At 32.7% G+C, this 27,947-nt stretch overlaps 1 protein-coding gene and 1 pseudogene across 1 annotated transcript in view; one reads left to right on the top strand and one right to left on the bottom strand.

Annotated features, from left to right (window-relative positions):
- CSMD3 (CUB and Sushi multiple domains 3) overlaps positions 1 to 27,947 on the bottom strand; it is a 1,016,080-nt gene that overhangs the window by 265,410 nt on the left and 722,723 nt on the right. The window contains exons 25-27 of the mRNA XM_006916698.2: positions 16,864 to 17,055; positions 12,254 to 12,380; positions 10,091 to 10,293 (exon numbers count right to left, since the gene is read on the bottom strand). Of these exons, the coding sequence (XP_006916760.1) occupies positions 10,091 to 10,293; positions 12,254 to 12,380; positions 16,864 to 17,055 (522 nt within the window). The remainder of the gene's footprint in view (positions 1 to 10,090; positions 10,294 to 12,253; positions 12,381 to 16,863; positions 17,056 to 27,947) is intronic.
- Positions 18,463 to 18,584, top strand: LOC112483644 (annotated as a pseudogene).

Below are 27,947 nucleotides of genomic sequence, written 5' to 3'. Positions count from 1 at the left end.
AGGAATGTGAAAGGACACTGTTCTGAGGTGTTAGGTGACTGGATGTGTGCAAATGAATAATGATGGAAGAAGCTGGCAGGTAGCTGGTATGCAAATCGTGAAGGCTTTAAATGTAATTCCAAAGTTTTGAACTTATGACTGTGTGACCATTAAATAATTTTAAGTGGAAGAGTGATGTCTGTTTTGTATTTTAAAAACAGTCAGGTGGAAATGTAGAGAAAAGTCTGGCTGGAGCGATAATGAAGTGAGTTGTCTATTCAACTGTCATAGCAATGCAGGCAGTAATAATGAGGATGGGAGCAAAGGCAGGGGCTTCACACAGTCCTTTGAGGCTGAGCGATATCAACCTCTCAAATAGCTAAGGGATTCGTTTCCTTGAGAATTTTCAACAGTATAAGTTGTGGGCCTTGGTATTTTAAATGAACCAGCAGGGGCAGATTCTTAACAGAGAGGTCAAAGAGTGAAGAACACAGAAAATGCTCTGTCAAAATCAACTACTCTGTTGGCAAATGACAGCATGATACTCAAAGATGTCCTTCCCGTGGAACTAAATTGGGACAAGACAGGCAGATTACAATTTAAGAGAGGGATATAGAGGCTGACTGCTGAGAACCAAGGACAGCACATAGGACAGCATGAGGTGGCAATGTCAGACTTAAGTAGCTCTGATTAAGCAAAAGTGCCTTGAAGACTTAATACCAAGAAGCATAGCAGCAGACTCTACAAAGAATGAATATATCATGAAATAGAAGGCATGAGGCTGCTGATAGTGGCTTGATGATGATTATGAAATTGGTATGTGACCTATATTTCAGTTAAATTCACTTTGCATCGAGTTCAGCGAAATATATTTCTTGGTTGTATTCTGTTGTTGAAAACTGTTCTGCTACTATTGCTTGACCTGTTACTTTTTAAAATCCATTATTTGATACCCAATAAACCACAGGTATTTGTTCAAAACAGGAATAGGCATTGTGGTTGGGGGAGAGAGGGAAGAGAATAAAAATCTGACAATAAAAACGATACATCCTGCTTTGGCCATGACTGTCCTTGTTTATGCCTAATGTCCAGCTTAATTTTTAATAGTTTCTCCTTTTACTTTAAAAAATTATCTCAGATTAGAACGATAAACTATATAATCATCCCGAACAGAACTTCTAATCTTCATAGACATTTAGAGACAGAAAGGTAACCACAATATATTTGGGGAGCAAAGAATACATAACTAAAACATCTTCAGAATAAGAAATTGCTAAACCATTTATTCTCATCTTTATTTGGAAAAAAAATGATAGCCTGTTCCTGGGGCATGAGCTAGAATATGTTTTATAAAAAGAGGTCAGAAAATTTTTTATAGAGAGATGTTTTATAAACATTAAAAATGTTTTACACAGAGGTCAGAAAATGTTTTATAATGAAAGGTCTTAGTGCTGAGTCTGAAAGAATGAGCAAGACAAGCAAAAAGAGAGCAGAAAAACATTTAAGGTAAAAGAGGTATAGAGACAGAAGGCAGTACAGAGAGAGAGAGAGAGAGAGAGAGAGTATGTGTGTGTGTGTGTGTGTGTGGTGTGTGTGTGTTTATGAAACTAAGATTTGCCTGAGTGAAAGGGAAGGTGTGATTCAGAAATAATCGGTGATAAATATGTTTAATATCTGGTCCTTAAGAGACTATCTTAAAATGAGTGAATGAATGAATGAATAAAGGAATGAATGGGTAACATGAGGTAAATTTATCTAGGGAAGAGAACTTTAGGTAAGGTACTGAAGTGGCAAATTCGACCTGCAAGCCAAATTTGACCTAAAATAGTGGTTTATTGGACTCCAGTTTGTTAATATTTTTAAGATTAGTTGTTTTCTTTGAAAATTAGATGAGTTTACATAAAACATTTTATTTCAAGTTCTACTTTAAAAGTAGTCTCTCTTCCTATAGGGCAAAATGACTACAGACAGAGGGGGAAATTGTCCTTTTGAAATGGGAATGCATGCATTCCAGTTTTCCTTCATTCCTCCTCACTGCTTCGCTTATATAAATCACCTTTTCCAAAGCGACCTTAGATGAAGTACTTGAGAGAATAATCAGGAACATACACTTATTAAATTGTAGAATTTCACTGTAACAAATAATATATAAGTAAAAGCTTTCTATTTTCTATAGCATAATAATACATGTATTTAAATAATAATGATAGCATGATAATAGTAATAACTACTAAACATTTACCATGTACCACACATGGTATAAAGTTTCTTTCAAACACATGTGGCATTTGCTAGCGGTATGACCTTGAACAAATTAACTCACTTTCTGAACCTTATAGTATTTACTTAGGAAATGGGAATGACATAACATATGGCTTTTGTGAAGATTAAATGAGATCACGTATATAAAACATTTAACATGGTTCTTGACACACCAAGTAAGACCTCATTCATTAAAAGAATATTTTCAAATGTGCAATCTGGGCACTCAGAAAGCTGTGTAAGCATAAGTTATAGATCGCCAATCAAGAGATTAATTTTATTGATTAATGCTATTCACAATATAGTTACCCTCGAAGAAATTTTATTGAATGGGTAGGATTTTAGTCTCAGATCAGTAGTACAAATTTCTAAATATTTTAAAGGACTAATAAGGCAGATTTATTAAAACTCTGGTATGCTACATATTGTTTCTATAATTTTAATATTCCCAACGATTACAATAAATATAAAAATGTACTGCTAATTTTGCATGCAAATCTGCATTAAGAATTCCCAGCAACTCATATGATATAGCCTGTTTCTCTTAAGGAGATGCACTTGCATTCACAAAAAATAGCCTGAGGCACTTTTTCACATGAGTGCATTCAGATATTAAACACAATAACTATTTAAGGGCAAAACATTACATATCACTAATTTAAGGTAACAAAAATAACTGTTTATTGCTGAATTACCATTATGCAGAACTGAAAGTGAACAGTAGTTAAGAGCAGTTCTCTGACAAACTGTTCCTAATGTTGAAAAAGAGAGATAAACAGTAGAAAATAGAAGATATAAACATGAAGAATGTTTAATTGGTAAGTGCTTCAGAATTAGAAGCCATTTATGTTCACCAATAACATGTTAATTTTTTCTACTTTTTTCTTTTTCTCAAAACATGTATGTATTTAAAGTGTAAATTTACAGATATTGACACCTCTACACTCTATGTCACTTCACTCACACAAGCTTAGTTTACACAATACAAAACAATTCATTTATGTTAGTCAAGTCTGTCAAACACCTGTGTTCCATTAACAAAAAGTCTGCCAATTGTTTAATTGTGTTAACTAGTTTTTTACCTAAAGCGATATATTTTGTGGAAAGTTAAATTTCAAAAGTCCTTTATGCTTTTTCCATTTTTTTCAAAGGATTTCAATTTCACCCTTATTCATATAATAATAATAATTCACTGGTCACCAACTATCTACTTAATACCAAGTATTGTGTACATGTGACCATGTTACATCCTAAAACTTATGAGATAAGCATTATTATTCTTATGTGAATTAGAAAACTCAGCCTCAGATGATTAGTTCAGGTGCCCAAAGTCAGGCACATTTGAAGAATACTGGTTTGCACTCTTTTTATAGATAATTTTGGAAATTTAGATAAGTTTCTGTTAATAGGGTTTTTTTAAAGACTGTACAGTTAGAAAATCCATTAGATAATTTTCTCAATATTTACTTTTATTAGCAATAAAAGTAAATATAGAGCAATTAAAATGTTTAAGTTTTCATTTATTTCATAAAACTTAAAATGTTTAAGTTTTATGAAACTTAAACATTTTTATGAAACTTAAACTTTTAAGTTTCATTTACTTTCTCCAGCCACTAAACTAAAATTAATTTTATAGAACAACAGATATTTAGCCACTTATCAATGTCTTTTTTAAAAAAAAGCCGTGAACAGTGATAATTATTTACAATGAATGGCATTTCACTGTTATTGAAAATCTTTAATTTAAAAGTGGATTTAGGTAGGAGTTACGGTCAAGATGGCGGGCTAGGTATAAGCAAGGTTCGCCTCCTTCCACAACCACATTAAAATTACAACCAAATTATAAAACAAACAAGTTGGAGAACCACCTGAATTCTAGCTGATCATAACACATACATCTGAAGATATAAAGAAAAAGCCACTTTGAGACTGGTAGGAGGGGCGGTGATGTGAAGCAGGCTGGTCCTGCACCTGCGTATGGCAGTTGAACACCAAGAGGGAGAGTATGGCTGCAGAGGGCCCCTTGAAGGAACAAGGAGGCCTAGCCTCACACAGAGGCTCCCTAGTCCATGGTTCCAGTTCTGAGAAGAGAAGTTCCTACAAAATCTGACTATAAAAACCAGTGGGGATTCTGGCTGTCTGGATGAGACAGAAAGAGCTTGAAAACCCAGATGACCCCTTAAAGAGCCCACACAGACTCACTTGCTTGCAGATACTCACTCTGGGCTCTGGTGGAGGGTCAGCAGCTTAGGAGGCTTACAAGATATATGGGGAAAAGACTGAGTTGCATGGCGCCAGGGTGATGGCAGGACAGCATCATTGCTCCTTTGTTGGTCCCCCCTCCAGGGCAGTCTACAGGTCAGCACCATCTTGCCTATGTTGAACCCTCCCCACACACAGCCAAAATCCTGAAGCTGCACTGGCCCAGTGAGACTGGCCCACTCCATCTGATGTCTCTCTGGAGCCCCGCCCCACCCAACTAACAAACTGCCTGCAGTGGGCCCATTACCAGGCAGCTAGCTCCATCCTGTGCCTTCCCTGGACTGTGCATGCATGAGCAAACAGCAGCCCTCAGCTCACACGGCCCACACATTTTGGTGGAGACTTTTGATGGTAGACTACTGGTGCCAGCTTGAGATCCAGCGTCTCCTGAGCAGATTGCAGGGCTCTGCATGCCTGAGGAATGGTGGCTGGCTTTGCTGAGATTTGAGTCTTCTACAGGAAGCCACAGATTCAGCAATGGCACAAAACCTGACTCTGCACTGGCTGGGTGAAATTGCTCACTTTATCTTGGTGATTCCTGGGTCCCTGCCCCACCCAACTCACATACCACCTCAAGGCCTTTCCAGCTGTGGAGTCTTAAGGGCAGCTGGCAGTAGCCTCAGGCCTTGAGGTGCACTGGTCTTTTTGCTAAGCTGTCCCAAGCCAGTAGTGGGGGTAACTGACCTTGGCTTGCAGTGTGGTCTCTCCCATTTGCCTCCAGATCCAGCATAGGGAGCAACCATCCGAGGATCGCTTTGTAGCTCCTACCAGGTAGCCCAGAGCAATCAAAGGCAGTGGCAGACCTTGGCCTACAAGAGGCCACAGAACCAACACACCTGGAGGCCAACATCAGATCATGACAGAACACCATCTGACTAGCCCTACAAGTGCACAAAAGTTGGTCTCTACAGGTACAGGAGACCGCTGGGGTAAATCTCACTCTGTGGGGTTAGCCCCCACACAGCAGCTCATACTCTGTGGGCGTGGCCAATCCCACAGCCAGTATTCCCGAGATTTAATCCCAGCCACTGATGTGCTAACAGCAATCAAGGCTTAGATACAACAGGAGAACACATATAACCACACAAAAACATGTCCAGAGCCCACAGTGCATATAATTTGCAGATAGGAAAAAGCTAAAGCAATTCATCACCAACAAGCCAGAATTATAAGAAATGTTTAGGGAACTTCTATGAAAAGAAGGAGAAAAAAAAGAAACCATAAATATGAATAATAAAATGACGATAACTATGTACTTATCAATAATCACTTTAAATAGATGAAATTTACCAATCGAAAGACATGGAGTAGCTGAATAGATAAGAAAACAATACCCATATATATGTTGTCTATGAAAAATCCACTTTGGATCAAGTGACACACACAAAGTAAAGACATGGACAAAGATATTTCATACAAATGAAAATGAAAAAAAGTTGGAGATAGCAATAGACAAAATAGACTTTAAAACAAAGACAAAAATACGAGACAAAGAAAGAATTGCATAATGATAAAAGGAATATCCAATAAGAGGATATGACTCTTGTAATAAACACTTATGCACCCAATAAAGGAGCATTTAAACATATAAGGAAAATACTGATCAGCATAAAGGAAGAGGTAAATAGTAATACAGTCATAGTAGGGAACTTTCATACCCCATTGACAACAATGGACTGATCTTCTAGACAAAAAATCAATAAGGAAACAGCTGCCTTAAATGACACAGATGAATTTAATTTATATTTTTAGATCATTTTATTTAAAGTAGCAGGTTATACATTCTTCTCCAGTGCATGTGGGACATTTTCCAAGATAAATTACACGTTAGGCCAAAAAACAAGTTTCATTAAATTTAAGAAGAATGAAATCATATCAAGCCTCTTCTCTGACTATAATGGTAAAAAACTAGTAATCGATGATAAGGAAAAAAATCTGAAAAAGACATAAACATCTGGAGGTTAAATAACATGCTATTGAACAATAAATGAGTTAACAATGAGATCGAGGAAGAAATCAAAAGATACCCTGAGACAAGTGAAAATGAAAACACAATGACCCAAAATTTATGGGACACAGTGAAAGCAGCCATAAGAAGTAATTTCACAGCAATACAGGCCTACCTCAAGAAACAAAAAAATCTAAAATGATTTAATATTACACTTAACAGAACTTGAAAAAGAACAGCAAACAAAATCCAAAGTAAGTAAAAAGAAATAATAAAAGATTAGAGCAAAAATAAATGTAATAGAGTCTAGAAAATACAAAAGATCAATAAAACCAAAAACTGGTTCTTTGAAAGGATAAATAAAATTGATAAACCTTTAACCAGACACATCAAGAAAAAAGATATAGAACCTAAATAAATAAAATCGGAAATAAAAGAGAAGTACGGACTCCACAGAAAAAAAGGACTATAAGAAAATACTATGAGCAATTAAATGCCAACAAATTGGACAATCTGGAAGAAATTAATAAATTACTGAAAACATACTATCTTCTACAACTAAGTCGAGAAGAAACAGAAAATCTGAACTGACCGATCACGACTAACAAAATCAAATCAGTAACCAAAAATCTTCCAAAAAACAGAAGTCCTAGACCAGATGGCGTCATAAGTGAATTTGACCACACAATCAAAGAAGAATTAACACCTATTATTCTCAAACTGTTCCAAAGAATTCAAGAGGAGGGAAGGCTTTCTAACACCATGATCAAGGAGGATTTATTACTGGGGTGCCAAATTAGCTTAATATGTACAGATAAATTAATGTGATACATTACATTAACATATTGAAAGATAAAAATCATATGATCTTATCAACAGATGGAGAAAAAACATTCAACAAAATCCATGATAAAAACCTCAGCAAAGTAGGAGTAGAGGAAACATATTTCAATATTATAAAGGCTATAAATGACAAACCTACAGCTAACATCATAGTCAATGAGGAAAGGCTAAAAGTGTTTTCCTTAAGAACAGGAACAAGACAAGAATGCCCACTTTCATCACTCCTCTTTAATATTGTATTGGAAGTCCTAGCCACAGCAACCAGAAAAGAAAGAGAAATAAAAGACATCCAAATTGGAAAAAAAGAAGTAAAACTGTCATTATTTGCAGATGACATGCTATATATAGACCTAAAGATTCCACCAAAAGACTGATAGAAATGATCAAAGAATTCAGTAAAGTAGCAGGACATAAAAATTAATATTCAGAAGTCAGTGGCATATTTATACACCAATGATGAACTTTTGGAAAGAGAAATTAAGAAAAGAATCCCATTTACAATTGCATCAAAAACAGTAAAATACTTAGGAATCAAATTAACCAAGGAGGTAAAAGACCTGTTCTAGAAAAATTATGTCTTTTATAAAGAGGTTAGAGAAGATACAAATAAATGGATAGGAAGAATCAACATTGTTAAAATGGCCATCCTACCAAAAGCAATCTATAGATTCAATGCAATCCCTATCAAAATACCAAAGGCATTTTTTCAGAGAACTAGAACAAATAATCCAAAATTTTTTCTAAAACCATAAAAGATCCTGAATAGCCCTGGCAATTTTGAGAAAGAACAAAGTTAGTGGTATCACACTACCTGATATCAAACTATACTACAAGGCTACAAGGCTATAGTAATCAAAACAGCATGGTATTGACATAAAAACAGACACATAGATCAATGGGACAGAATAGAGAACCTGAAATAAATCTTTGCCTATATGGTCATTTAATCTATGACAAAGGAGGCAAGAATATAGAATGAGGTAAAGACAGTCTCTTCAACAAATGGTGCTGGAAAAACTGGATGCATACATGATAAAAAATGAAACTGGACCACCTTCTTACACCATACACAAGAATCAACACAAAATGTATTCAAGACTTAAATGTAAGACCTGAAACCGTAAAATTCTAGAAGGAAACATAGGCAGTAAACTCTCCAACATTGCTATTAGTAATTTTTTTTCCCTCATATCTCCTTGGGCAAGGGAAACAAAAGAAAAAAATAAACAAATGGGACTACATCAAATTAAAAAAATTTGTGCAGCAAAGGAGACCAACAAAATGAAAAGACAACTTATTGAATGGGAGAAGACATTTGCCTATGATATATCTGACAAGGAGTTAATATCCAAAATTTATAAAAAACTCATATACTTAACACCAATAAAAACTAACAATCCAATTAGAAAATGGCAGAAGACCTGAATAGGTATTTTTCCAAAAAGGACAAATAGTGGCCGATAGACATATGAAAAGATGCTCAAGGTCACTAGTCATCAGAAAAATGCAAATTAAAACCACAATGTGATGTCATCTCATATCTATCAGATTTGCTATCATAGATAAATCGAAAAACAACAAATTTTGGTGAGGATATCGAGAAAGGAAAACTCTAGTACATTGTTGGTGGGACTGCAAATTGGTACATCCACCATGGAAAAAAGTTTGGAGGTTCCTCAGAAAAACTAAAAACAGAACTACCTTTTGACCCAACAATTGCACTTCTGGGTATTTATCCAAAGAAAACCCAAACATTAGTTTGTAAAGATCTATGCAACCCTATGTTCATGGCAGCACTATTCACAATAGCCAAGATATGGAAGCAACCTAAGTGTCCATCGAAGGATGACTGAATATAGATGTGGTATATATATAATGTAATACTACTCAGCCATAAAAAAATAAAATCTTATCAATTTCAATGACATGGATGGACCTAGAGGGTATTATGCTGAGTGAAATAAGTCAGAGAAAGATAAATACCATATGATTTCACTTATATCTAGAATCTAAAGAACAAAAGAAATGAACAAACTAAAAACAGACTTACAAATACAGAGAACAAACTAATAATTGCCAGAGGGAAGTGGGTTGAGGGGCTTCGTGAAAAAGGTGAAGGGATAAAGCACAAATTAGTAGTTACAAAACAGTCATGGGGATTTAGTGTACAGCGTAGGGAATATAATCAATATTATTGTTATGGCACCGTGTAGTGCCGGATGGGTGCTAGAGTAATCTGGGGGATCACTTCACAAATTATATAACTGTCTAATCATTGTATTGTGTACATAAAACTAATATAAAATAATTTTTTTAAAAAAAGCAGATCTAAAGTATTTTGTCAAGTTATCTGTGAGTACATAATCAAGATCTTTAACAGAAAATAAATAAAATTAGTAAAAATGTAGAGTTACATTTTTTTTTGTAATGGAGTATTTATTTCCTTCCTTACCTACACAAATTTCACATTTTTAAATATACAGTTCTACTAGATTGCAAGCTTTAGTAATGTAATTATTTCATTTGCTGAAATCAGTTTAACATCACCCGAATTTTAAGAAAAGCTGTTGTGGCAATTGGAGAGACGGTCTCAATTAATGTAGTGAATAATTCAAAGTTAATTGTATTTCCTTTTTCCAAATACATATTTTACTTTAATTGCAGATGAATAGAAAGATTACATAAAAATATTTAAAATCATTAAGTTTTTAAAATTAAAGCTTTGAGCAGTAAGGTTAACAAAACTATTTGACTAGCATTCCTATTTTGTATGTAAAAAATAAAATAGTAACTCACTTGAAAACTGAATTGCAAATCCAGATTTGCTGATGTAAAAATCCGTGTCAAACTGGATGGTTACAATGTTAAGGGTACTATGGATCCCTTCAGGAATAAGAGATCCACTAATTTCCTTTAACAGCATCTCATTTTCTGGTGGACCATCCCAAACTCGGAGTATATCATGTGATGCTTCCGTATCAAAAGCAAGAAACTGTAGGCTGAGGGCGAAACATATATCTTTGTTTAATTATTTTTAGCATGAATTCAGTTTTACATAAGGAATATAACAAATATGCCTCGTTGCTTTTATTAGATGTTCCTTTTATTTTATCAGATCAAAATAGCATATAATGAATTTTTCTTGAGCAGTATAATTTATTTCTTTAGAATATGAACACATGTACTATTATATCACCTTTGCAAATTACCAAAATTTCAGGTATATGTCCTTTTCAATGCAGATGAATTTTAACAATGGCTATAGCAGGTGACATTTATGAAGGATCTGGTACATGCCAGGAACTATGCAAAATGCGATACATATTTTTTCTTTGTTTAATTATTGTAATGACTGAATGAAGCAGGAATAATTTTATCTCAATTTTATAAACATGGCAAATGGAGTTTAGATGAAATAAAACTTCCCAAAGGGTGATAGAGTCATGAACTGAACTTTTCTGACTCCACAGAATCTGTTTTCACCAGTGTTTCATATTTATTTGCTTGATTTAGAGTCACGCAAGGTTTATTCCAGGAATCTAATAGTTCACATTCAAAAATCAATCAATATACATCATCACAATGAAAGATATAAGGGGAAAAAATCACAAGAACATCTCAATATATACAGAAAAAGTATTTTTAAAAAATTCAATATTATAATCACATTCAGAAATCTAGGAGTAAAAGAGAGAAATTCCTTACTATGAAAAATTACGTCTTCCTGCCCTCAAAAAAACGGACAAGACCCCACCCCCCACAAAAACCTGTTTCATATTAAATCATTCTGCTTATGTCTAATCTAGACAAAGTTAGTATCTGATACTCATGGTGGCTACTACCCAAAACTAGAAATCCGATTATATTAACAGCTCAACTCTCTCTGAATATATATCATATCATATTTAATATGTGAATTTCAATTTGGGTTGCATAGTAATAGCAAATATTGTTCTTTAAAAAAAAATCTAAAAATCCCATTGATATTGTTATTTTTAAGTTTAGTAATTCTAATATTTAAATAAAACAATTACATGAGTTATACTAAATAAAAATAGGCTGAGGATTGATTTAGTGCTGTCTATTTTGAGTTCTGCAAATTCCCTTGTGAAAGCGATAGACCAGTTCACATTCAACAATGTGCTAGTTTACATCCAACAGTGCATTCAGTATATCTTTCAATATGTTATTTGAAGGACAATACTTGTTTTCTATAACCATCCAGAAGCCTGTCTGAAATTCCATTTATATAAAGCAGCGATTCTTAAGTTTAAAGTTGTTGTTTTGTGAACAATAATACACTACCTAGTTCATATGTCAAGGACAATTTATTCATTTATTAAACCATTCCCATGCATAACAATAATAGTTAAACTAAGACTGAGAGCGTGTGATAACCTTGGAAACCTGAGTGGTGTTGATTTAGGAGGCAACAGTTTTGCCACCATCTAAAGGGCAATGGTGTGAAGAATTGTGAGCCACCTAACTGAAGTCAGCAAGAAAGGGAAATCAAACATGGTTAAAGGAGCAGGGAGCAGATGCTCTGGAGATATGCCTGAAGCAATGGAAGGCAGGGGATAGTTATTGAGTCCCCTTCTATTCTTATTTCTTCTAATGTTTGTGAGGCTGAATTCATGATAGTGACCTGGACAATTTTGTACACCTATCAAAATGGTAGACTAGGCATCTTGAGTCATCAAAAATTAAAAGTAGAGTGCCCAGGGAACAGGAAAAATTCTCACATTCTGTGCCCTCTTCTAACTGTGAAAAGTTTCCCTCTAAGGGGTATATGAGCTGCCCCTGTGGCCCACAAATCGATAAATCATGCCTATGAATATTTTTTTATGTTTAACAGATGAAAACTGAGTTTTTTCTTGTCAAGGTTAAAAATATTGAAAAATTTTGATGATTAAGAAATTCAGATTCTCCAGTAATTTTGAGAAAATGAAATCCATTTACCTGACAATGTTTCCTGGATCTACCTCAATCATCCACATGCAACGGAGATTATTGTCATAAGGAAAGGGATAACCAGGAGATAAGATTCTTCCTGATGATTCTCCTTTAAAACGACCTCCACATTCAGCTAATAACAAATAATAAAAATTTAGTAAAAAAATAATTTGTATACAGAAAAAAAAAAGAAAATTTAACTCACAATTTAATGCCAATCTTTTTTAAAACAATCTATAAATTTCACAAGAGCATGTATTTTTTTCACCTTAAGGAAAATAAGAATTGATTTCCCCTCTTCCTGAAAGTATATATTTGTATATGCTTTCTCAGATTATGGTATTAACTGAAGTCAGAACATTATTGCACAATAAAACATGAGTCTCAAGTTAGATCACATAAAAAAGATAATAAAATGAATGTAATTAGGGAATAAAAAGACACACTCAAGAACTCAGTTTAGGGTTCCAAACATTTTAAGATGTGTTGTTAAATAATTATAATTTAAAAAGGGGAAACAGATGGCAAGTTGCTCACTGCTAGTTGGTTGCAGGCTGAATAATTCATCATCTTACTACCCTACCTCTGAGAAAAACTAATCTTTACTGCAGTCCCTCAGGCCTTTTAAATTTCATTGTCCTTTTATTCCCCTTTAAATCACTCTAAACATTTTCCCTTTTAACCTCTCAAAAGTCAAAGTGGCATTTTTATTAGATTTCTTACTTCAGTTAAATCTAGTTTGGTTTTGATTTAATATGGTCTCTAATTTTATAAAATTTATCAAATTAGAAATGTAAGTATTGTCATACAATATAATTAAAATTTTATCTTTTGGGGAATACCTCTCCATTTTAATAATATTTAACATATTGGGATGTCTGTAATAGTTTTATTTCAGTAAGAAGATAATCTAGAAAGAATTCTCTGTATTCAAGAAGAGAGAAAGTATGTTCGGTAGTCTATTGACCAATATCTCTCAACCTTAGAAATAAGGAAAACAATGTGTCATACATTACACATTTGCAAATTTTCCGGATTATCTCCTACCAAAGTATAACCAAAACCAAAACACTTTATTGTTTGCTTAAATATTTGAAGATCCTCTTAGATTTATTTTTCTCATTCTCTGTATTGTTTTTATATTACTGAAATTCAATGACTGAATTAATGAGCTTCTTGGGTTTTCTTTTCTTTTTCTTTTTTTTTTTTAGAGTAAAAGTCAAAGGCAAAGTTTTAGCATTTGGAAGAGACCTAATAATAACAGAATCTAACGGTTCTGTTCTTATGCAGGCTCTATTCATATAGGTAAATCTGTTTCAAAGATTTTACATATACTTCACTATACTGTGGTGGTTAGTTTTATGTGTCAACTTGGCTAGGCTATAGTACCCCATTATTTAATCAAACACTAGCCTAGATGTTGCTTGTGAAGGTATTTTATCAATGTGGTTAATATCTGAGATCAGTTGACTTTAAGGAGATTACAATTGATAATGTGAGTGGTCTTCATTCAGTCAGTCATAAGGCCTTATGTACAAAAAATGAATTTTCTAGAAAAGAACTTCTTCAAGACTGTAGCATTAACTCCTCCCTGAGTTTCTTGCCTTTTGGACCAACCTATGGATTTTGGACTTGTCAGCTGCCACAATTGTTTGAGTCGATTCCCTAAAATAAATAAATCTCTATAGGTAGGTAGATAGGTAGGTAGGTATAGATAGATTGATCTAGATATGGTATTCTATTGATTGTTTTTCTGGAGATCCCTGACTGATACACCCATAGAGGACTGAGTAATTTCATTCTGCATTGCAATATCAATTTAATTTATAACAAACTTGTTTTTAAAGTAAAAAAGATCAGAAATCACTATCACTTATTGTGCTTTTTCTCATTTTTTTAATGAAAACTTTGTTGAACTAGAACTATGTAACTATATTAATTTTTCAATATTTCTTTTGATTTATAACTATTATTGACATATGTCTATTATGAGAACAAACTTGATATTTCATTCCTTATTAATTTTTAATTAACTGCAAGCCAAACTGGAGTTTCATGCACTATGTTGTTATCTTGAATTTAAACATAGTTTTCTTTTCTTCATATTATTTTTGTTACAAATATTGCTTGGCATTTTGACTTCGGATGAGCCAGTGTGATAAGCCATAGAACTAGAGTTCATTTCTGACAGAAGACTTATGTGCACAGGATAAAAATGAAAATGTTTAAAGAAGGTAGAGTAGTCAAATCCCTCCAACTATGGTCCTTAAAAAAATTAATTTTTGTTTGATCATCATAAATACTCCAGAAACATAACTACCTAGAAATATTCCACATAATTGAGAAAAAGTTTCTTATTTGACAAGACAAAAATATAGCCATATAAATATTTAAAGTTAATAGGCAAAGAAAATTATAATCTTAGGCCAGGTGGTAGAGCTATTAATTGTTGCCGGTAGAGAATACCATCTAAAATAAAATTTCATCTTCTGTTATCATGGAAATTATCAGCATGACACACCATGTGTCCAAGTGTTTTTTAGCTCTTACTCCTGATGATCCATCATTGGGGAAGAAAAAGTTTACCCTTTTCATGAAATCTTGAACGTTATCAAGTCACTAAGTTTGTCTTGGGATATATGAAATCTAAAGTGCATTGATTCGTTGTAAAAATCATTAAAATCTTCTGATCTCAGAACAAATGTCCTTCTATTTGCATAAAATTCTTCCAAAAAATAATGTTTTCGGCTTCATTCAACACATATAGAAAATACATAGTCTTTAATGTATTTATTTTGTGATTTTAATTTTAGGGACATCATGGCAAGTCAGTATTTACAAATTTATAGTTTATGCCATTACAAGCCTTAATGATTTTCTCAATATATTTCCTATACACATCAAAGAATATAACTTCAGAAAGAATTAATCAATGCTACATTTTTCTCATAACAAATGCCAGTGGGCTGATTGTTGGCCATATTCCAGAATTTCAAGCTTTATCAATTTGGGTGATTGTTATTTTACATATTACCCTATCCAAAATTCAGATTCTACATGAAAAGAAACGGTTATGATTGAATTTTGGTTAGATAAAAACATGTTTGCTTTCTGCATGAATCTCTGTTTTAATAAACCAATAGAGGTCTCAGCATCAAAAACACTGTGCAATCAGTTGCAAAGCCTCTAATGACTAAAAGTTCATTTTTAAAAAATTTATTTTAAAGTTTTGTGGGTATTTCCAAGTTGACCACACCAACTAACAAAGATTGAAATTTGTCTCAAAAGATTCAATATTCAAAACACATGAAGTTTTATACATTAAATATGTGTGGCTCTTTTGGGTATCAATTATACCTTAATAAAACTTTTTTTTTTTTAAATTAGGTCAATTTAATTCATACGGGCCTGATACAAGATAGATTTATGCCTCCATAAATGCCATCACAAAATAAGAATGACTAAAGAATGACTGCATGTTTGTTCCCTACCAAGGAGTTAGTATTTTGTTAAAATGCTGTTTTCTTTTGTTGTCCTAGTATTCCAACCTGGCACCTATTTGATCTTTGGGGTAAAAAAATCAGAGGTCTTTATAACACTTTTCTATCCACCCTCTCACCCATATATACCCAGTATTCATTAATTGATCTATAAAATGGCAGTAATAAAATAGTACTCCAATTACACAAAGGAGAAAATGACCATTCTCTAGCTTCATGTAAGCAATATATCTGATGTTACTCACGTGAATCTTCTTATTGAAATTGGTTATGTTTTGCTACAGACACACACATACACAAAATATGCACTTCTTTAGATTTTTGAAAAGGTAAGTATATAAAGTCTTTTTAAGTTATTAAAAATTATTATTTTTAATCTATCTTGATAGTAGAATAGGCAATAATTTTTATATTGAACAAATATGATCGATGTGACTCAAATGTATATAATTAAGAGTCTTAACATATTTTTGTAGTGAGTTAAATTTTATAGGAGAAATAAAATGACTCTATATTGAACCAAAAAAGTAATAGATTATGAAAAAGAACCCTTTCACTTTCCATTAATTTCCTTCTGACAAATTTGAGTTCACTAATTTCTTTTTTCAAAGGTTTAAAAATAAGGTAATTTTTTTAAATTTTCATTAACTTTATCTGGCTAATATTGGTTAATAACCTTATATAAATTTCAGGTGTATGACTTTATAGTAGAATAACAATTGTATTCTCTACAAAAACATGGATAGATCTTGAGAGCATTATGCTCAGTAAAATAAATCAGACAGAAAAGGACAAGAACCTATGATTTTACTCATATGTGGGATATAAAACAAAAAGCAACAAATGAACAAAAGAAATATACAAACAAACAAAAAAACCAAACTCATACATAGAGACAAAACCAAACTCATACATACAGAAAAAAGGGGAAAGGGGGTCAAACACATGGTGATGGAAGTAGACTAGACTTCAAGTGGTGAGCACTTCTTGATTGGAGGTTTGAGTTGTGTGTGGACAGAATCACTTGAAAGAGTACAGTGTATTTTAGAAACACTTTTACAGAAATATTTCATAAAACATTTAAATTTAAACATTAAACATTAAAATTAATCCTACCAATACAGGAAGGCAGAGGGTAGTCCCATGCCCTTCTCTCCCCTGTCATGCACTTAAGAAGGCTACTTCCATGGAGAGTATAGCCTGGATTGCATCCATAAATGATAGTGCTACCAGCAAAGTGGCCTTGGTCACTGATCTTGTATCCAAATTGTGGAATGCCAGGATCCTCACAATGTGAAAGTTCAAAACCTGTGAGAAGAATATAAATTTATTAAAGGTGATATTTAACAGGAAGAGTTAAAACTGTACAAATCATTTCTTCCTGTTATTTTAATAGTTGTATTAGTTATAGTACTCTTACCGCATTTAATTTTGATAGTAGTATACAATAGCCATAGAGAGCTTTTTAGTCCGTGAAAATTAGAATATGTTGCATTTTTCAAATTTATCAATGATACCCCATGGTCTATATAGATGGCAATAATGTGGCTTGTTATAGTACTAAGCTTCTTGCCTACTTCAAGTGATTTATAGCTAACAATAGATTCTGACCAATATAACTGTTAGGATTGTACTATCAAAAATTCAGACAAAATTTGTAAAATCCTAACTCTCCATTTAATTAATATTTCCACTGCAAATATAACTTCAGACTGTTTTACTATTATTGTCTTAGAAGAAAGTGAAGTAGTCTCGTACTTAAAATATACTTGATCATAAGGTAACTGAACATAGTAATTAGCCTGACGGACTCTGAATTGTTATATTCCAGAAATTAACAGCTCTCAAAAATTCCCGCAGGAAAAAAAAATAGCACATTTTTCTTCCTACATGTTGTCACTCTGGAGCGTAGAAAAATAATTTTGTATTTTTACAGTTAGGACTTTCTCCATTAATTTTTCAGAAACTTGAGGCTATAGGCTTAGAGCAATCCTCGAGAAGTTATTTTACAACTACCAGAGGAGTGAGAGAACTCCAGAGAGACTTACGGAACCCTGAAGGAGGTTCGTGTTTACATTTCAAGGGAAAATGAGGCCCAGATCTTTACAGACATCTCTAGATTACAAAAACTAGAGACACTGAAGGCTAACTTGCCCTTGGAGAGGTATGTTTACATTTCAAAGGTTAGAATAAGAACCCAGAATCCTTTCCACATCATCTCCAAGAAACAAAAATTTCTCTCCCTCCTTTTGGAAGAGAAGGAAGAAATAGCTACTTTAAACAGAGCAAGGCTATATTTCTTCATCCCTTGACCCTGGCCACTTGTGTAAATTTTTCCATCTAATTTTCATCATGTTACTGCAGGGGTAAGGACTGGGTCAATAGGGAGCTGACACAGCTATTATTGTTATTATTATATTACCTTAATAATAATAATTAATCTCTCTAGATCCAGAACACCTCGTGTGCACATACAGAAAATTAATAAAGATGGATATTAAAAACTTAACAATTAAAGTACAATGAACTGCTAAGATTCTGAAAGAACTAGAAAAGGATACTTCATAATTTAAACCAAACATGGCACTGATAATCAAAACCTAAGATCTCTAGCTATGGAGTTTTTGTCTTTCATGTTTTACAAAAAAAAATGATCAGGTACAAAATTATATCAGTTATGATATCTGAGATTAGAGGATGATAAAAAATATTCTAGTCTATGGCCATGCCACCCTGAACGTGCCCGATCTCATCTGATCTCGGAAGCTCATAAGCAAGGTTGGGCCTGGTTAGTACTTGGATGGGAGACCACCTAGGAATACCAGGTGCTGCACGTGTCAAAAAAAAAAAAAAAATTCTAGATAGCCTCATGCATGACGGAAATCCTGATTTCAAGACAATGTTGGAGAAAAAGAAAACTTTTATGTGTGTCTTAGATTATATGATAATCAAAAAGAGATTTGCATCTCTGTTATACACACAGATCCTTGACGTGTGTGTATATTAGTCTAGATTTGAATTAGAAAGCAAAAAGCATAAATTAGTTCATTGATGTCAAATCACTAATTTACATCACTGGCTTTTTTGAGTATCAGAACATATATAAAACCATCAGAACTTGTGAGTACTGAGTTTACACTGTCTGTCTGTACGTGGAGGGCTATGTTAGCTCTCAGAGAACAAGGGAATCGCTCTCTAGTCTCTTCAAGGGAAGCTTAATCATTCTCTCCTCTGTTAACTCCTAGAATTACTCTGTGCATTCCAATTAATTTTAATTTACAATCATTTACTTTTTTTCTTTTTTTTTCTTTGTACAAACAAATGATTTCATTTTTTTCCTCTTTCCCACAACACCTACCCAGCATAAATTCTGGCATATAGCAGATGTTAAATAATGTTCATAAATGAACGTACATTTTTAGAGGCAATAATTTCTAGGCGACAATTAAACAAGAAACTAAAATGATGCCGATGAAAAGCTGAAATTTATGGGACAATTTAAAAAAATCTTCGGGAATTTCCTGTATGGATGAATTTGTGACAGCCGCATTTGGGTGAAAATATTTTAAAATAAGGCAAATACAAATAGCTGCAGAGACAGAGCCATACAGGTTAGAAGTCGTTAACTCAAATGGTGACATATATATATTTATAACAAGATATAAAGTATATACATGATCAAGCAAGCCAGTCTTTCAAAAAAAAAAAAAAGTAGAAACAGCAGAAGTTGTAACTTTAAATTTTCAGGACATATTCCTTTGCAAAAGTCTGCATACTTAATACTACTGTAAAGGGTCCCTGCTTAAAAATTCTTTCTACCAGACATAATATTCAGTTTATCATTCAAGATGCAGCCGCTTTTGAGTTCTACCGTATGTCATTAATCAAAATAAAAATGGAAATTAAGTCTTCTTTACTAGGTTTACTACCAAATTCATTCTTTCTTAATTTGAATGTTCTGTAAATGTGGTTGGTAATTGCTGGTGATGAGGTAAAACGAAGATATTCTTTGTAAATTAAGATAATTTATAATACTTTGCATTGTAGATGAAAATGCACATGAACAATAGTATATAAACTACAAAGCGCAGCATAATTTAGTCCAATTTGGTGGAATTATTGTTGCTTATTCATAAATATTCAGAACTGTCTTATCTTTATGGAAACATTCAGCTGCCAGTCTTTTCATTGAAAGGCATAATACTTGAAACCATCAATTAAATAAAGAATTATACAAAAAATCACATATACTATAGTCATCATTCCTTGAGAAATTTGATCCTCTGATTATATTAAAATTTCTTTTTGATTGTTGAATAACTTAAACTGAGATCTAATTTCTTTCCTAAAGGAATACAGTACATTTAAGGATTTTAATTTCGGTTTAAGTTATAACTTGAAACCTACAAAGGAATACAAAGAATAACATTTTACCATTTCACTCTGTCACATTCTAGGAAAATAATTTCTTCATATTAATATTAATTTTAATTCAGACTAGTTTTCAGATTAATCTTCATATTGATTGACTCATATTTACATTAACATTATTATTATGAAATAAATATTATAAAACATGTTAAAGTTCCTTTTGTGTCCCTCTTCAATCCCCTTCTGGTCTTTCTCTACTGAGAGTTAGCAAATTTTCTGAATTAGTACATCATTCTCACACATATTTTACATGCTACCACATATATATGCTACTATCTGTATATCTATGAAAAATATATAATATGTTTTGCAAGTATTTATATATCTTATAAATTACAAAAAAAATCTCCTAAGGCTTTATTTGTTCCATAGCATTGTGTTTTTACTTTCAAATTTATACAAACATATAACACACACACAACACACAACACATGACACACACACACACACACACACACATACACACACTCTATTCATTTTAACTCTCTGTGGTATTCCATTGGAATCATACTCCAAAAATGTTTCACTCATTCTCCAGCTGACGAGCATATATAATGTTTCCAATTATTTACTGTTAAAAAATGGCTGTACTTCTATGTCTCTTTTTACAAATGTGCAAATATTTCTATAGGGCAAACTCCAAGCAGGAATCCAAAGTTCATTTCATCCTTAATATTCAATTGAAATCTGCAGATCTGCTATTTCTACCTTGACCCACTGAAAGATAAACAGCTGCATCCCTACCTCAGTGTAATTTCTGTTCGATTTGTTTATGAATAACAACTGTGTATTCACATAGGATAATGTTGTATCTGGTCAGCAAAACAGTAGTCAGATGACTTACTATTATAAGCAATATCTGAAAATTCACTTTTTGAATATAAGTAGCATTGTTCATGTAACTTAAAATAAGAAGGCCCTTATGAGCTTTAGTTTTTTGAAATTCAGTTAACATGTAAATATATTTGTTATTTGCTAAAGTTAAATTTTAGAGTATTTAATGGTGAATGAAAGTATGTTAATTTTATGTACCAAAAGTAAGACCTTTCAAACTGCTAAATAAAAAGAGAAACAGATTGTTAACAAGGAAATGAAGAAAGTGTGTTAGCTAAATATATTAGGGGAATATATACTTTTTGAAACCAAAAACATTAATAAAGTTTTTTTTCATTTTAATTGATGTAATTGACATAACATTATATTAGTTTCAGGTTTACAATATAATAATTCAATATTTGTATATGCATTATTGTGAAATGATCACCACAATAAGTTCAGTTAACATTCATCACTACACATACTTATAAACTTTTTTATTATGAGAAATTGTAAGATCTACTCTCTTTACAATTTTCAAACACACAATACAGATTTTTAACCACAGTCACCATGCTGTACATTTCATCTCCAGGGCTTATTTATAAGTAGAAGTTGTAGCTTTTGAACACTTCAATCATTTCAAAGAGACAAATGAGGATTATTTTATCATGATTTTAATGTGTATAAAATCCTTTGAGGAATTTAATTCATAATATTTACAAAATCATCTTTAATAATTATATTTATTATTTGATTATTAAAGTCCATTTAGGCCATTAGCCTTGCAAGAAAAACCCTTATTTTAGAATTCTTTATATTTAAATGATGATGTATATAAAACAATATTAACTTTGCCACTTTAAAATTCACAAGCAGGAAATAATCCATAACATATATAGCAGCTATGATAATCCTCTTTGATTCAGACATAATAAATATAATGGGACTAAAGAAAAGAAGAAAGTGTTGAAGAACAAGTACATATTGTTTTTACTCACTAATCAAACTAATAAAAAAAGATACATTTATTCCTCACTAATCAAACTATATAAAACATTTCTGAAACTATAAAACTTAGAAGAATGCTTTCAAAAGACAATCCTTACAGTTTTGAGCCTATAGAAGTTAAGAATTTAAACAAACGAAAAAAGCTTGTGGAAATGACTCCTATGCAATCCAACTGGAGAAACAGGAGGTAAAAAATTCTTTTGCTTTTCTTAATTGCAGATGTTCTAAATCTTATGTATAAAATTCTGATAAAAAATGTGCTAGTTTGTGTCTTATACATTTTTGTACATTTAGGAAAGATGAGATACTGCTTTGGTGGAATTTTTTTTTTTTAACCATCAGCCATTTGGTATTTGGCCAAAGTGTATAAATTGTACACTCTAGGTATATCTAGGAAAGGAATTTTACTAGATATTGCCAGATTACTATCCTGGGTGACCTTACCAACTTATTTTCCCAAATCTGAGTTTCAAGTTCTTTAAATTGTCATCAGCATTTGGCATTGTACAGCTTTTTATTTTTTTTTACCAATTTTATAAATATGCAATAGCATATTATTTTGGGGTTTAATATTTAATTTCTAGTAAGCATTTTTTTTTTCACTTGCTTATGGCCACTGGAGTTCCTCTACTACAAAAATTTTTTTGCCCGTATTTTCTTGTAGACTACTTTTCTTCTTATTGATTTGTAGGATTCCTTTCTATAGTGTATGTTATTCTGATATATATATGTGTATATACATACATATACATATATATATATAGTAAATACCTCTTTCTGAAATGTCTTGTTTTTACTTTTTTATGATGTGTTTTGTTATAGAAAAAAAATTAAAAATAATAACTGGGGCTTGGTCAGGAAAACAGAAGCTACTTAGATTATCTGAGTTGTTAATATTCAATATAAAAAAATAGAGGGAAAATACAAGAAATGCAGAGGGAGTGAAGGTCAGAAGAATACTGCTGGCCTTTAGTAAATCCAGTTCAGGGAAGCTGTTGCCACCACCTGCCAGCACCACACTCTTGCCTTCTGCCTGAAGATGCTGGTTTCTAATAATGGCTTCTCATTGGATCCCACCTTTCAGTTCTCATGAGACTGCCTTTAATTGTCAGGTTCTAAGCAGAGATCTTCACTGGCAAGAAAAAGGGAAATGTAGTTGCCAGGTCTTTAGTCTCTACACTTCGGGAAGTGTTTAGAAGGGCAAACATGCTACTGACTATGAACAGATTTTTGTTTGTATATCTTGTTTCAGAAATTTTTATGCACCTTAAACTTAACTATTCTAGGTAACATTTTTTCAAAACATTTTAAAGTTTTGATATTAATAAATGTCTTCAATCTACCAGAAGTTAATTTTATATAAAGAGTAAATTTGTAGGTTTTTAGATATTAAGTTCAAAATTTACAAAGCTTTTGGAATGGTAAGGCTATAAAAATGGTAATGACTTTCTGTTATTCTAGTAGGAAGAAATTATATCCAACATTGTCTATGTGAATAACAGATAACCAAGAAATATTTCTTTAATATTTTAATACTATATAATGAAGCATTAATCAATAGTTTCATTGTTTGGTTAATTTCAAGATTTAAAAAATAAGGGAAATGCCTTTATTCTGTTTTAAGTGGTTAAGAGGATACAGAAGTACATGGAGTAACTTTGTTGTCCCTTGTAATTTATTTCTACTTGCATTTGTATTAAATAAATTGTATGTTAAGAATAAAGTTAGAGTTAATAGGTTATCTGATTATTTTTCATGTTTAACATTGCCAACAGTATACTGGTAACTAAATTAAAGAGTTTAAATAGGGAAATTTTAAAATATATTTATAAGGCTAATGCACAAAAAAAGGCATCACAAATTGCTAAAACTCATCTTTAATTTGAAAATAAAATTTGAAATGGCTATATACTGTATAGATTATTGAATCATTTCAGGCAGGAAAAAAAAAACTGGATGGCTAAGAAAGTCAAAATATATCTGAACTTTTCCCTTGAGATAACAGACATTGGGCATTTTAAAAATCAAATGTGCAGAAATGATAACAAAGGGACATCTGAACCCATAGGTACTACCTAATATTTGGACATTATGAACATTTACCAGAGCATCTTTAGAAGAGTCAGTGCTATAATCCATCAATAAAGGTGCTTGTTTAAAATACCCAGTTCTTTTCTATGAAATTAAATGAAGAGCTGAAAGAATCTGCAGTGAAATACAGCTTCAGGAATACAGTTTAAAGACGATGAACACCATAAAAGATACTAGACATAAGTCATTACTCTAAGTGAATTTGGCCAACATGAAAGAATTCAGATTGAAAGATTCTTAAGCATACAATGACAAAAGTTTCTTTGGAGAGAACTGCATTAACATTTTAAAAATTATTATTTTTTATAATTACATCAACAATAAATGTTAATTCATGGAATCTTAAAAAAATACCTAAAACAGCCTGGAGGTAATATAGAATAGTAATTAAGATAATGCATTCTCGAAACAGAATCTCTCAGTTCCATTTTCGTATCTGCACTTATTAGCTAAGTGACCTTGGGCAAGTAATGTAACTTTTCCATGCTTTGTTTTTCCTCATTTCCTCACTGGGTATAATAGAACCCCCCTCACAGGGTTATATTTTGTACCTAGTAGGTAGTAGAAAATGTTACTATTATTTTAAACTCATATTTAATATTATAATGTTGAAATCTCTGTGTGCCTTTAAATATAATCCAAGCCCTTTACTATCGTCCACCTCCCCATTGCCCAGCTTTACCTATTTGTCTTATTCTTGCTTATCCAGCTCCAGGCATGTAACTCAAGCTCAAGTCTCTTTTAAGCCTTTGTACTGTTGATGTATCTGCCTAGAATCCTATACCCCCAAATCTGAATGTGGTTGCCCCTTCTTATAATTCAGATATCAATCCAAGTGACACTTTCTCTGAGATGGATTGTAGCAAACTAGCTACAATAGCCCCATCTCCTGTATTATCTCACTGCCTTGTTATAAATTAATTCTAAATGCAGTTCTCTTATCTTTTGTTCATATCTTTATTTTCTGTCTTGTCCTTCTAAAAAAGTTAGCTATATATGTGGGCAGGAATTTTGTCTTATTCACTGTTTTCATTATCCCCAGAGCATAAAACATTCAAATGGTAAAAGATAAACTTTAAACCTATGACCAATAAATAATTTCAACAAGTTAGTTGTGGTAGAGTAGTAAAAGGGAAGATAAGACAGATGAGAGAGAGAGAGAGAGAGAGAGAGAGAGAGAGAGAGAGAGAGAGAAAGATACCACATTTAGAAATGCATTCTTGAAATGTGCACTGAGGGGCTGAGGGAGTCTGGTCAGAGTATTCTATCAGGATTTGCTAATGTCTATATTATATAATATATATATAATATAAAGTCTCTGGCCTTCTGTGACACCATTAATCATGGGGGCATCTATTAATACAATATCTTTGAACTTATTAATTATTTGAATACCTGTTATAGCTAGACATTGTCAATATCTCCTCTTCTTCCTCACTAAAAAATAAATGAACAAACAAATACATAAAAATTAAAAAAAAAATTTGTTCCCACCAGTAATAGAATCATATCAGGTGTATATCATCATGGTCTAATATTAAACCAATTATTTAGTCTGCCAAATACTTCATCTTCCAGTGCACCTTGCTGGGAAACTTAGCCATAACCATGTGGCCCAGTTTTCAATAAAGAGAGATAAGAGAATGTCTGACAGAAGATTCTGCATTCCTAATAGAAGGAACGCATGTAATGGGCACTTCCTGTTCCCTCTTTCTTCTTGCCTTAAATATGCTCAGAGTTAAAGTATCCATCTTGTGGCCTTGTCATAAAAAATATGAGGACAAAAAGTGAACACTCTAGGAATGCCACAGCAGAAAGATACGGGAAGGACCCTAGGTAAGTGAATCAAGAACTACCTACCTTCTCTCTCTTCCTTTCTCTTATAGGAGGAAAATAAGCTCTGGTTGTTTAAGCCATGGATAGGTTTTTCATTACTTGAAGCCAAAAGTAGCATCTCAGCCACTGTTTCCATTAGTCCATTTGCTATTCTTCATGATTACTTAACAACTGGACTATATAAGACAGTTAAAATAAAATGCACCTTAAAGGACTGTTTTAAAATATTTCTCCATTTTTATCTCAGCCAAATGAAATTCTGTCTATCTAAAACTGAAGACAACAGCAATCATTATCAAGTCCACAAAATAGATAATAGATAGTTAGAAAGTGAATGATATTAGGTGAGTGGCATTAGATAAGGGTGATCATAAAAAGCTTATTTGTGCTAAGACTAGGTAAGTGCGATTAATCTGAATTGTATTATTTGCCTTAAAAAGTACTAATTGTGTTCTTTCTAATCTCTGTGCCTTTCTTCATCCAATTCTCTTTGCCTGGAATACTCCCCACCATTTATGTCTGTGACCTACCAATATTGTCTTTCTTACTACCTAATTCATGAGTCCTTACCTGATCTGCTCTAGCCAATGTCCTCTCTCCTATCTCTAATTCTCTTAATGTGAATACTGGGAACTCTTCTACATCACACAGCGTTCTCAGTTAGATGTCTCAGAAACAAAGCTGGAATAATTGTAAGGGTAACATATCACAGGATGGCAGGGGTGGAGTTAGACTTAGGAATAACTGAATGCAGAAATTCAGACATGAAAATATGATCTTTACCATTTTTCCCCATATTTTAACACCTTAGAAATTTTCTCATGTTAGAATATTACTTACTGCTTCTAAAAATTTTATGACTATTTAAAATATGTGGCCTAACAATCTTCTATAACACAAAGGCATTTTATAAACTCAATATTAAGATACCATGTTAATTTACCAAGAATATGTAAAAACATGTAATTGAATTAAATCTGACTAAAGTCATTATGAGGGGAAATGTCTTCCTGAAGAACTTTGCACAGTATGTTTGTGAAAAAGTATCACAATACAGTGTGATAACTGTTATATTAGTTGTAGACATATATGGTACGAAGGTAGACTAACTCTGACTGAAGGAGTCAGAGTAAGCATCAGTGGGAAAACTACCTGAGAAGGGTCTTAAAGCTCTCTAGTTCAGCTGATGCCTCGGGTGGGTGGGGCATACCCAAAAGAGAAAGCAGCCTGGGCACTGGTGCTGTGGCTGGAAACCAAACCATGTGGAGGATAAGAACAAGCTGCTTCCAAAGCTAAGAAATATGAGGTTGCCTATTAAAATCATTGTAGATATGCAGAAAGGTTGCCACTGTAAAAAATCAGAAGTAACACTTAGGAACAAACACAATAAATAAGAGATGTGTCACTACCCTCAGGACTCTGCCCAGCAGAGAGGCCCAGAACACAGTTGTTGGTCTGGAAACTCGTAGGAGCATTTACTTACCTGGTGGTATCTAGAGACACCTTAGAAGTAGGCTACGGATATTTTAATTCCGGGTCTGACTGACACATTTTAGCTTCAGTTCTGAGACTGAAAAATATTTATAGATATACATCTGCTCTTTTTTAAAAATAACTGCTTTAATACCCCGTTCTCAAATTTATAGCTTCCCATCTTCATGAATACATGCATTCTATAATGAACAACTAGAGCATTAAAAAAAGGTGACTTCAAGTATTTGCTTATTAAGGTTTCTCTTTTGTTGACATCTGATAGTGCACACCAGTGACAATAATTCGATAATTTTCCTCCTTCCAGACACCTGAGCACCCTATACAATTTCAAATCTATGTATGTCCTACAATGCCCAGAATCTTTGAATCAATAATCTCAAGCTGCATAAAATTAAATATCAGAAAAGAAAATCTAGATTTCCGCTATGAAACCCATTATCATTTTGGACAAGAAATGCAAATTGATGCAGAAGAAAGAAAGACCATTATATAAACATTGAGCCATGACTTGAAAAATGTCA

The sequence above is a fragment of the Pteropus alecto genome, unplaced genomic scaffold (genome assembly GCF_000325575.1).
Source record: "Pteropus alecto unplaced genomic scaffold, ASM32557v1 scaffold164, whole genome shotgun sequence".
Classification (NCBI taxonomy): Eukaryota; Metazoa; Chordata; class Mammalia; order Chiroptera; family Pteropodidae; genus Pteropus; species Pteropus alecto.
Note: the sequence above shows the minus strand (reverse complement) of the source record. Positions and strands in the feature narration are given on the sequence as shown.